This window comes from Orcinus orca, chromosome 9 (genome assembly GCF_937001465.1).
Source record: "Orcinus orca chromosome 9, mOrcOrc1.1, whole genome shotgun sequence".
Taxonomy (NCBI): Eukaryota; Metazoa; Chordata; class Mammalia; order Artiodactyla; family Delphinidae; genus Orcinus; species Orcinus orca.
Genome location: NC_064567.1, coordinates 3,783,251 through 3,795,442, shown reverse-complemented (window position 1 = coordinate 3,795,442; position 12,192 = coordinate 3,783,251). Strand labels below are relative to the sequence as shown.

At 48.9% G+C, this 12,192-nt stretch overlaps 1 protein-coding gene across 4 annotated transcripts in view; it reads left to right on the top strand.

The window, feature by feature from the left end:
* DPP6 (dipeptidyl peptidase like 6) overlaps positions 1–12,192 on the top strand; it is a 1,028,806-nt gene that overhangs the window by 248,122 nt on the left and 768,492 nt on the right. Inside the window, exon 1 of one of the 4 annotated variants that reach the window (XM_004281225.3) lies at positions 7,237–8,031. The exons of the other annotated variants lie outside the window; for them this stretch is intronic. Within the exon in view, the coding sequence (XP_004281273.2) occupies positions 7,789–8,031 (243 nt within the window). The 5' untranslated portion in view covers positions 7,237–7,788. Of the gene's footprint in view, positions 1–7,236; positions 8,032–12,192 lie in introns of those variants that run through there. 4 annotated transcript variants of the gene reach the window in all.

Sequence of the window (12,192 nt, the reverse complement as noted above, 5' to 3'; positions counted from 1 at the left end):
TAAACATCTCAATTCACGGGTGGAACAGCATTCTGAAAAGATCACCTGCTCTCTATTCTATTTTTGATTTTGAATAAACTGCTAAGATAACCCCCTTTTTAGTGAGGAAGACTGGCCTTTGTACATCCTGGAAAAATTCTTACCCCCTGGAGAATCTCTGTTCAATACTTTAAATGGGTGAGCCATTTCCTGAGAGTCAGCAAACATTTTGAGTATCTTTCAGTTCACCTTGGTTGCCTTTTAGAAAAATGCTCTAGGGATTATTCTAGTGCAGTGTTTGTTTGTCAAACTTGAGTGTTCATCGGAATTACTTGGTGGGCTTATTAAAATACAGATGGCTGGGCCCTTCCCTGAGTTTCTGGTTCAGTAGGTTTGTGATGGAGCCCAGAATTTTCCTTCTAACAAATTTCTAGGTGATTCTTACACTCCTGGTCCAGGGACAGTTCTTTGAGAGCCACTGTGCTTTTGGGTTGAAACTGCTGCTTTGTGCTCCTACAATAGATAACTAGGGCGTTATTATGAAACATTTGTGATCTAGGTCTCTAACAGTCTTTTTCTAATAAAACTACGTGGGCTGTTAATGTACCAAAATGAGAAATAAATTGAGAAAACTACACCTTTTCAGAAAAGGAAGGGCTTGTCAATACGGCCAAGTAATTTAGAGCATCAGCCCTGATCCACCGAGCGGAGGGCTGACTGTAATCTGTATGAAAGCCAGAACTATGTTCATTTTAGTTATTCATCTCATCCCTAGCACATAAAACAGAACAATGACTGGTACGTGGTGGGCATTCACATATTTACTGAATAAGTAAGTAAAATGCTTACAACAAACATTGACATTAGCTATACCATTTTTCACACATAGATCTGATTTTAGTTTTAGTGAGTTAGAACATGACATATACCATGATGCAAGCATGCTGTATCATCCCAAACGCCGTGGCTTCCATAAGATCAAGATTCCCATTTCTGTTGGTCAGCTGTGATATATCTGGTCTGCCCTGGGCTCAGCTGGGTGGCTTTGCTTCATGTTCCCTGATCCCTGAGCTTAACTCCAAACCATGGTTTGGGTTCAAGTCTCTCCAAGCGTGTTTGTTCTGGAGGCCAAGCTGAAGTGGTTGCAGCTACCCAGGCCATGTTCTTGTAGGGTGGGTCACCTGAGTGAGGGCAAGAGGTCGGCCAGGTACCTTGACGGCCTTTGCCTGTATCAGGTCCATTCACATTCCATTGGCCAAAGCAAGCCATACAGTCCTGCCAGAAGTGGAGCTAAAGAGGCATCCGGGGGGAGCGGATATCTTCCGAACATTCCAGCCCATCACAGTTCTGAATCTGGGAATAGTGGCTTACCTTAAAGGTGAATCATCAGGACACAGAAACTCATGGCTTGGAGATGTAGTCATGCGTCCAGCTGTGCCCTTGTGCCTTTGGAAGAGGCCGCTGTTGCCGGAACTGCCCCATCACACACTTGAAAGGGTGGTGTGTCCTGTGGTGTTTGTGCCATGGCCGAGGCTTGTTTGTTTTTCTTTTCACTCAGGTCTCTGTTGTTTCTTAATTATTTTTTATTGATGCTATTCCAGACAATGTCTGAACTCAAAGGAATGGTCTTAATTCCGGCAGGGTTTGACACGGGGTAAGATGGAGAGCGACAGGGTTTTTTAAGAGACTTTTGCAAATTTGACCGAACAGATGTCCAGGAAGCAGGTGGCCCTTCCCCCTCCCTGACCTGCTTCAGGGATGGCTTCTGGCCCTGACTCTCTAAGGCATCTCATTGTCGCTATTTGCTGTGTAGAGGAGGTCCTCTTCTCTCCTGCCTCTTTGTGTGTGGAAGGCAGATGCAAGGATGCACCGGAACGTGCGGTGCCTGGACCTGGGCGCCAGTTCCCGGGCTTAGCTCACCTTCTTGTGCTGTTTCTGGCTGGTGGACTAAATCAGCCGCACACCCAGCCTTGCCCAAATTTCAGTCCTGCCGTACGTTCTAGGAATGCATCGTATCCCCTTCTGTTCCTTATAACTGGAGTGGTTTCTAGTGGAGCCAGATTTTTCACTTTCTGTAACGATTTCCATTGGCCTGTAGTTGAGTAGAATGTACATGGCAGGATGAATGAATCAGCACTAGCTCTGTTTTCTACTATCTGATTAAGACCCTGCATTTGAATGACCCTGCTTCTATCTTTTCTTTTCTATTGCATTGATCCTTTCCAGTGAAAACCCAAGAACCCCTTTGGATTCTCAGGACATGACGGAAGAAAAAAAAAAGCAAAACCTAAAACAAGTGAGGGTCTAAGCCCTGTACTTCCAGGCCTGTTTTACAATTAGTGTTATGGCCAAACCAGAACTGGTCCTTTGAAATGCCCGCCATCGGTCACAAGAGAGAGCAGATAAAAGCTTTCTCTTCTTCCAAAACACAGCCATCACCTCTGTTGGTTAAAGAAAGGGAGACGCTGAATTGCAGAGGCTGGTTAATGTCACTTTCACATTAAAGGGAAGCAGATTCAACTTAATTCACGGGACCCAGGGAAGTGCCTGATGTGAAAGGCAAGGAGCTCTGGGGGCATTTCAGAGCAGGAGTCACTTCCCCTTTAATCTAATAACGTGTGATGTATGAATGAAGACATTTCGGCCGATGACATGGTTGCTCTCCAATGATCACCAGGGACAGACAGAAACAACAGACTCTCTTCTGTATCTCATGCTCTAAAAACCTTCGGAGCCTTGGGAAGCATGGTGCAAGCTATAATCGAATCACCAGACAATGGGAGCAGACGGAGGTTGGTGCCTCCTCTAGAAAGTGATTATTTAGATAATTTCTGAGGCATCATTGGCAGTGGAAGGTGAGGTCTTCTAAATATTCAGAGAGCAGCAAGGAATTTTTAGAGAAAAGCAAAATATACTGTCTCCTGATACTGGTCCAGAGCAAGACGCCACGGAGGAGCAGAAAAAGGAAGGGAAGAAAGGAGGGTGCGAAATGGGAGGAACGAGGAAGTGGGTCACGGTCCAGTGTCCACGGGCGGAGGTGACAAATGAGAGGGGATCCCTAAAGGAAGGGAGGGTGGGTTCCCGCAGCCCCAGTGGGCTAAGAAGAAGATGTGTGCTCAGTTGAATCCATGGTTGTTTTACATACCTGGCGATCAGATCAGCTTTACCACGTGTGTTGATGACCACGTCCGTGCGAGCAGCCACTGCTGGGGCAGGTAGCTGTACGTGTGTTTCAAACTGCGTGTAAAAACCAGGCAAATGCGTAACGTCAGCACTAAAATGCAGGGAAGTGTGCTGCTGGAAATTAACCTTTAACTGTATTAATTTTGGCATAAGCCTTTTGGTTGGGTTAAAATAAATGCTTTTCTTTCAGACACATGAATCTGTAAGTATCCATTTGAAAAGCTCCAAGTTAATTCGTACTTTAACTTTGTGTTAAAGCCAGGAGTGGCAATTCCTTTCTCTTGTGCTGGACGTTTCCTGTTTGTAAAGAAGTCTTACCACGCAGACCCGTATTGGTCGTCATCTTGCAAAGAAATAATTATTTTAAAGAGAGCAAGAGACAGTTTTTGCTCTGTATTTATGTAGTTAGTACTGTATTTTCTCAGGCTACCTAAATACTTGCTTTAGTTCTCCCCATTTGTATGAATGCAATGTGATAATATTTAAAAAACACTGATGCCCAGTGTTTTAGGGAAGCCTTTCTGTCGGAGTATGCTCAATTGGCCATTGCATTTCTGCAAATATCAGTGTTTGGAAAAGAATAAATATCTTAAACAGGGTTCTTCCCTCCTCCTTCTCCTCCAAGAGAAAGGGGAAGTAAACTATAGGGCATAATTCTCTCCTAGAAATAAGAAACCCTCTTGGGTAATAAAAATCATGCTTAGGCTGCTGGGCTCAATATACTTTGGGTATTTTTACAATGCTTAGCTTGCATAGAGACCAAAAAGTTCCCTTTATTGTCATTTAAAAAAATGACTGTCCGCTATATTTTGCAGCATCTGCCTAATTATATTTGTTTTGTAAACTGGTTTCAGGGAAAATAAACACACACTCCCACTTTTATTTAATAAACAGGGAATAAATAATCATATGAAACTAGATGGAAAAATGGGTCGGTAAACAGGGTTTTAAGCCATATGGAGGAATTGGAAATCTTAATATGAAATAACCCACAAAATATTTTCAAAAATAGTTCCCCATACTTAACCAATGAGCAGGAATGGAAATCTGCTTCAATAGAGCGTAGTCAACATGTTCAAGTATTAAAGGCTGAGTGAAGGGTTAGGGTTAGGATTGACAGGTTTCCTTCTGCAGTGCTGCACCGCTGTTTACATGCCCCTTGGGAAGTTTTGGTACTCTTCAGGGTCTTTTTCCTCATTTAGAGGATGGGGTTCTGAAAAGGTTATTGAAGGCAGTAAGTGAATTAATTATGCACCGTACAGTGCCACCGCTTGCGATTCTCTGCAACTGAGTGACTTCATTCATCCTAAAATATTAGCTAGCTTCCTCTTTGCATTAGGGACTTCGGAGTCCTGACAGTCTATCCAAAGAGACACCGCAATGTGTGTATCAAAGTTTAAGGCAAATCTGGTTGTGTGAGTGCCTACACGCTTGCAAACATGGGCGCACAGACTCACACTCAAAAGTCTAGAGCATTCTTTAAAATGAGTTGTGTTCAGTGTGCAGGTGGAGCAAAGTAGCCTGATTCTTTTTAACTCAGTTGATGGGCCCTGGATCTAGACGGCACCGGAGAAGCTTTGCACGTGCGGGTGGTCGTTTTATTAGTGTTGTGTCTCCTTCCCTTCACACTGGCCTCTGAGGGGCTCTGTGCACCCTGACAGCCCCCTGCCCTCCATTTGTCCCGTCTAATTTTCAGATATGCTTCTGTTAACACAGATCTGTACCTCAGCTCTTCCCCCAATTATTTGAATTTTATAGCTTTTTTTCACTTTACAAATAATTTTAAATAAAAACTGCTTAGCATCTTGTCTGAATCCTTTAGTTAGGGTTTTTAACTTTGACCAGATTGTAATTTGAAGACCTACAGGCTCGCTTGAGAATATAATTTCAAAAGTGAGGGATATGTGTGCCTTTCTTATCTCCCTTCTTCAATCTATTCTCCTTTCTACACACACATCTATAAAGTATGGTGTATGATATCTAAACTATTTCCATATAAATACTCTATTTTGTATAAACTACATTGGTACGAGAAATAGTTTTATCATGCTTCTTCTTAGAATTTGTGTAAATATATACACGCACGTTTCATATATATGTGTGTATGTATAGTACATAAGTAAGACCCTAACAGCATCTATATTTAGTGAAATGTCAGATCTAGATGCCACAGTGGGCAGCGGGGGCTTTCCTTTTAAGTCGGTTTGGAAAGGCAGCTTCAAGGATCTAAAGCACAGCTGGGCAGGGGAGGGGGGATGAGAGCAAGGTTTCCTATTTACCTAAATGTGATAACTTCTAAAGTTTAGCTTTATGGTCCTTGTAATTGTTGCCTCTGTCTTCAAAGTCAAGCGGCGCAGCGATGCTCTGTGGCTGGCACACCTGCCTGGGTAACAGGCCTCTTGGTGGTGCGGGGAGCCTCCCAGCTATCGAGATGCTGATTTTACGTGTTTTTATAGTTTCTGTAAAGGAAACGTTTTCGAACTACGGTTAAGATGCGCTTTTCTTCGTAGCGGAAGGAAACCACAGGGGATTAAACAGAGGGTGGTGTGGTATAAATTTTAATTAAAACAAGACTACCTGCTAGGTTGAGAGCTTGGGAAGAGTGTAGAAAGGATTGGAAGGGGTCCTCTCCCAGGAGACTTAATCACCTGCATTCAGTTTCTCCCCCCAAGTTAAGGACACAGCGGGAAGAGGCAATATTTTTAGGACCAGGAACAGCTGGGTCTCTTTTTCTGGGATTTCTGCGCTTGGACAGTGGTGCCAGGAGATGGCCTTGGACTCAGATCCAGCAAAGGCCGGCAGCCTGCTGTAGGGCCCTCTGAGTGGCCGAGGCCTCGCCCGTTTTTCTGCGATGGTCACGGAAACCGTGGCGGAGCAGAAGCACCGCTGGAAGGTAAAGGCGAAGATGCCCACGTCGACCTCGAGTGGAAGGGGCAGCGAAGTGCGAGGGCAGGTGCGAGCCCTCCACCCGGCCCCTCCCTCCGGAGTCTGGGCTCCTCGTCGGCTCAGGATGGGACAGGTCCATCGCAGCCGGAAGCGCTGCAAACAAGAGGGAAAGGGCAGCGCAAGAAGAACGGGGTTGGGGGGGGACAAGGAGACTAGAAGGAAGAGCGCCCCGATTCCTCGAGAAAGACGGGGGCGCGGGTTCCAGCCCGCGAGAGTCCCCGGAGGCCAGGAGGGAGGAATCCACCCCGGGAAAGGGAGGAGAGAAACCAGACAGGCCGCCTGCGGTCTGGAGTCGGAGCCCGGCGCCGAGGCTCAGCTGGTGTCTTTCCACACAGGGGCGCTGGAGCACGTTTGACTGCAGCAAGAGGAGTGAACGCGCACCCTGACCCGTGCGCCCCTTTGGTGTCGTATCTCCGCTCCCAGGTCCTCTCAGGGGAGGGGTTGGGGGCGGCGCGGAGCAAGCTTTGGAGAAGTGGCCGGCCTCACAAATGCTTTAGCCTCCGCTGGCGGGGATGCATTTGTTGAAAATGAAAATGGAGTTCGCGATATAGACAAATGCGTGGGGTGTACGGGGAGGACCTTTTGAGTTGCTCTGAAGGCATATCCACCAGGCCGGCCCTCGCTGGCCTTCCGTGACCTTTTCCTTGCCTTCTTTTTGAGACCGGGTGAAGGAAAAGGAATCTGTTTTTGGAGAAGAGCTTGGTTTGGGAGGGAAGGGGGCTCGTCAGAGACAGTGACCCCCGAGCCCCCTCCCTTGCAGCCCCGTAGCTTGCTCTCCATCACGCCCGTGCACACCCCCAGGTCCGCCGGGGGTCTCGGCCGTGGCTGTTTCACGTGAGGCAAGAAAAGCTGGGAAGGAAACACGAGGGGGAGCGCCTCGGAGGGCGACCGGGCTGCAGCTGCGCGCGGTGCGAGCGCGTGGACGCGGAGCGCAGCCCCGCGCCAAGCCGAGGCCAGGCGTCTCGGGGACAGCCCCCTCCCTCGGTGCCCCCGACGCCCCTCCCCATCGCGGGCCTCTTCTCGCACGCTCCCTCCCCGCGTATCGCCGGGTCCGCCCTCCCGGTGGCCCGGAGCCCCAGAGCCCCCAGCGCGGCTCCGCGCCCTGCCCGCACCCAAGACGTGCGTGGCCCCGCCGCCTCCTCGCTGCCAGCCCTGGCTACCCGGGCGCAGTTCCCGGGGGCGGGGGTGTGTGAAGGGGCCACGTGGGGAGAGCAGGGGAGGAGGAGCCGCGCGGGGGGCCGGGGGCGGGGCGCGGAGATGAGCTCTGGATGCCCGCCGGTCTCTAGGCGGGGTGCCAAATGCCGGGGCCTAGGCGTCTTCCCTCCCTTTATGGTTTTTTGTTGTTTGTTTTCTTTCTGTCGATGGCTTTGAGCAGGCCGTACGTGGCCATGGCAAGGAGTTGAAAAGCAGAAAAGACGAGCGAGAGAGAACACACCCCCAGACCCCGGCTTCGCCGAGCCGCCGGGGGAGGGGGCGGAGGAGGCTGAGCCAGGCAGTCGCCCGGCGGCGACTTGAGAGTGGCGCGCGGGAGGAGCGGCCGCGCGGCCGCCGTCCTTTCTTCCTCCTCCTCCTGTTCTTCTTCCCCTTTTCCCCCGGCAGGAGTGGGGAGCGGGAACCCGAAAGGGGGAAAGCCATTATCAAAACGCCCCAAAGACAGCCGGCGAGAGCGCGCGGAGACCGATGGCTTCGCTGTACCAGAGGTTCACGGGCAAGATCAACACCTCGCGGTCCTTCCCGGCGCCCCCGGAGGCGAGCCGCCTCCTGGGAGGCCAGGGGCCCGAGGAGGACGGCGCGGGGCCCAAGCCCCTCGGAGCCCAGGCGCCCGCTGCGGCGCCCCCGGAGCGCGGCGGCGGCGGCGGCGGTGGCGCGGGCGGCCGGCCCCGGTTCCAGTACCAGGCGCAGAGCGACTGTGACGACGAGGACGTAAGAGCATCTGGGTGGGTGGGTGGGTGGGTGGGCGCGCGGGGCTCCGGGCAGCCCGGGGGAGACGCGCCCGCGCCGCGTCTGCGATGGTCTTGGGGCGCCCTCCTTCCCCACCCCTCCCCCACCCCTCCCGGGAGCGCCCGCAAATACACTCCTCGCGCGGATCTCGGTCACCGCTGTCCTGGAGCGGGTCCTTGTCTGCAGCGGCGGCGGCGGCCAGGAGTTGGTGGCGCTGGTGGAGCTGCGCTGCTGGGGCGTGGAATTGGCCGGGGGTTCACGGGCGTGCGGATGCTTGGTGTTAACTGCTTGGTGCTCTGGATGCCAAGGAGGGAATTCGATCTGTCTGTGCTTACAAGTTGGTTTCTCTTTTCTTGCCTTTCTTTCTTTTGTCTGCTTTAAGACTCGAGGAGGAGACTGTCCCAGGCTCTTTTTCTCCCCCCTCCCACCTCTCACTGGAATCCTTGCCTCGGGGCGCTGTCCCTTCGCTCACTTCTCCAACACCTCGCCTTCCCCCCCCAGGGCTGCTGGTGGTGGTGTTCTTTTCCGAAAAATAAAATAAAAGCGCTAGCATCCGAGGCCCAAGCCCTTGTCCCAGGGCCCAGCCCAATTTTTGCTGGTGGGAGTCAGGCCCTGCCTGTGCCCACACCTAGCCTTGGACTAGCAACCACCTTAGGCTGTGTGAGCTGAAAACTTCTCGGGCAGCACGTTTTTCACTCTTCATGGGGCTGGCAGCCTGGGTTTCAAAGCTTGGATTTGCATATCACCTTAGTAACTGATGACTCAGGCAGGACACCAGCCGGCTGCAGAGATGGATGAGTTCAACCACCTCTGTTGACCCTGTCCATCTGTTCAGAGGGCCAGGGAAGGCCACGGAGAGAGGAAAGTGATGTTTCTGAGACCTTCTCTTCCCAGAAAAAAAGAGAAAAATCCCAGACAAGCTCTCAGGCAGGCAGGCAGGGCTGGCTTGGCTGGTACAGCCCCTGGCTGGCAGTGTTGGGTCCTAGAGCTCACTGTGTGTAGCTCTGAGAGTTTCCCAGCTGGGGGCACCTGGGCACAGGTCCTCACACAAGCCTCTCAGACGGCCTACCCCGACATACCCCCGGCAGTTCATGTCCCTGCCCTCAGCAGGAGGCTGTGGTCATTCAACATGTCCTGCCTGGGATCACTTTAAAATCCTTTAAAATCCAATGAACTGGTTGTTTTTGTTTTGTTTTATCAGTGGAGGATGTGGAGAGTGTAATAGACATGACAGAAGTTTGTGGGAGATGTGGTTCATTTGTGTGTGTGTGTGTGCGTGTGTGTGCGCGCGTGCACGCACACCCTGTATCGGATCTTGCATGAGATTTTCTTATGTTGGGTTATTTCTAGACTCCCCTGGTTAAAAGAGAGCTATCAGAGAGATGTCCCTCACTTCAGTGGGTCAGGTCCTGAGGGAAATGCATGAATTCTCAGGTTCGAGGAGCCAGAATCTTTGAGGAGCAGTTTCATTGGGGCAGTTGAAAAATTCTGGAGGATTAAACTCCTGAGAATCTTGGGGAAGACCACTGAGCTGCAGTGCAGACAGAAATGATGCACTTTTTACCTCAAATCTGACTTAAAACTGTTGGATTGTGTTATGCTTGAAGTGAAAACCATGAACAATTTCTTCCTAATAGGCTCTAGGTGTCGCTAGGGGAAAGGAAAGGGGAGAGTTTCTGCATTTTGTTTTAGATCATCTCCACCCATCTTTTTTTTTTTCTTCTCTCCTCATCTTAGCTTTGAGCATGTATTCCTCCTTTTCAATTTGACATATGTCTAGAACTGTTTCTCAGATAAGCCAAAGGGTTGAACCGACGAGCAAATTATGAATTTAACATTTGCAAATGATTTCTGCTGAAATGGCTCTGAACAGTATATGTAATTTAAATTCATTAACTCCTGACATCAATTTTTTGTTTCCTGGAAAATACAAAAAAGGGTGTGTGTGTGTAGGTGTAGGTATAAATATAGTGTATGTCGTATCCTTATGAGATATATATATATATCATGTTTAAAATGTACGATTAAACAATGACACACAGGTAAATGTGGCATCAATTGCTTGAAAACTTTTATGTGCTTTTCTCAGAAAAAATATTCGGAATTGAAAAAACTATGTCTAAAAATGTGCTAAATGATAGAAGTGCACATTAAACAGATTACTTTCCTCCGGGCACAGTGGCTGCTGTTTGCTGAAGGTAAGAGCGCTAGCTAAAGAAAGTAGATACAAGAACTGCTTTTCTGATACCAGCCCTTGTCAAGATTTAAACAATCTTGAGTAATCATCCTGCTACTCAGATTTCAACATGAAGATATACAACTGATTAGGCACACATTACGTATCATTCTGTGTATCTTGGGGCGGCCACGTAAACATGTACTTTGGCAGTTTGGGCGTCCGCTGGGCACAGGTGGGAGCTGTCCGAGGTCCTGAAGGGTCCTTTGCATTAGCGCACAGGAAATCTTCTGTTTGGAGTCCCAACCCTAAGGCTGGTGTGTCATTGCTCTTCTGTGGCTTGTCTGTTCCATGGAACAGAAACAGCTTTCCCACCTTGGTCACTGAGATGCTGGTAAACACCATACCTTTAAAATCCAATGAACTTTGTGCCTCGTCCTTCCATCCAGAAACGGGGAAATAAAATGTAGTTCTTGACCTCTATATGTGTGTACACACACATGCCTGAATATGACTGAGAACGGGCAATTCTTCACAAAATAAAATTGAAGGTAGTTATCAGGTCTAGAAGAGATAAGTCAAATGCCGAAGTTGCGTGGCGGTTGACTGGGAATGCATTACTTATCTGCACCAACTACACATGTAAGGGACCTCTCTGCTGTGTAGCACCACATAAAAGCGTGCTTGGGGTGGGTCAGTTTTAAAATGTGAAGTTTTACTTTGAAAAAGAAGGGAAGCCAGAGCGCTTTTTCTATTAGAGTTTCCTCATCAATCTTAGATTTATTTAAGTATAAAGTCAATGACTAGGGCTTCCCTGGTGGCGCAGTGGTTGGGGGGTCCGCCTGCCGATGCAGGGGACACGGGTTTGTGCCCCGGTCCAGGAAGGTCCTATGTGCCGCAGAGCGGCTGGGCCCGTGAGCCATGGCCGCTGAGCCTGCGCGTCCGCAGCGGGAAAGTCAATGACTTGGGAAACCCCTCTGAGGAATCAATAGCTATTTTGGTTTAAAATTCATTCTTGTAGGTTTAAAAATAAGTTGACTCTTAAAGGGAATGTTGCTGGAAGTGGCTTTTAATGGAATTTAGTAACTTCCGATAGAAATTAACTTCAATTATTTTTAGAATACTGAACTCTGTCACGCCCCTGCTTGAGCATTTCCTTTTGATTTCTTAAAGGACTTTAGGAGGACATGGGTAACTGTCAGGGCAGCGGTCTTGTTGGGGCCACATCACCATGTTCCTGTGTTCTTCATTTTTAGTGGCACATGATTTCCTAAGAATACAAGTGTGATGACAACAGGATTTTCAAACAGCGATTTGGCCGAAACAGGGATTGAGCAAAAATCACTGCTTATGCTGTGTATCAGCTTATGCTGTCACTGCTCCTGTTGTATTTCATCTTCCTGTATGTCTGCAGCAACTAGCCCTTCTTCTTCCTCTCCACCTCTATTTTTCACTGGTATGATGCCAATATCCTGTTAATTTCTCCTTGGAGTCTATCAACTTTAAGTTTTTTAAGCAGCTTGGCTCCACAGAAATGTTTATATCCCCTCTTCCTTTCTTCTGCTCCAATTTCAAATGCTTTTAAAAATATTTAGGTTCATAGTATCTTCCTAACATATTGAGAAAAAGGCTGAAACTTTCATCCACCTGCTTGATCCCATTGTTTTCATGACGAATTTGACAGTGCTTAGTGTAACTCACCTACAGAACAGCTGTGGGATGTCATAGGGCTGTTCGGAGGTTTCGTCTTCTCGGTCAAGTGGTCTAAGACTGAATCCACTAACTTGTTCCGAGGATCCTCTTTTCCTTATTTAGCTTGACAACAGACTCACATTCTTACTGTCTTCACTGCAGAAACTGCACACAAATGTCGTCAGCGTCCCCTTAATTACTTGAGACAATGGCCTGGCTCCTCTTCAGTCTTTGTCGTTATCGCTTTTCCTCCTGTTGACCATCACCCTGCGCTT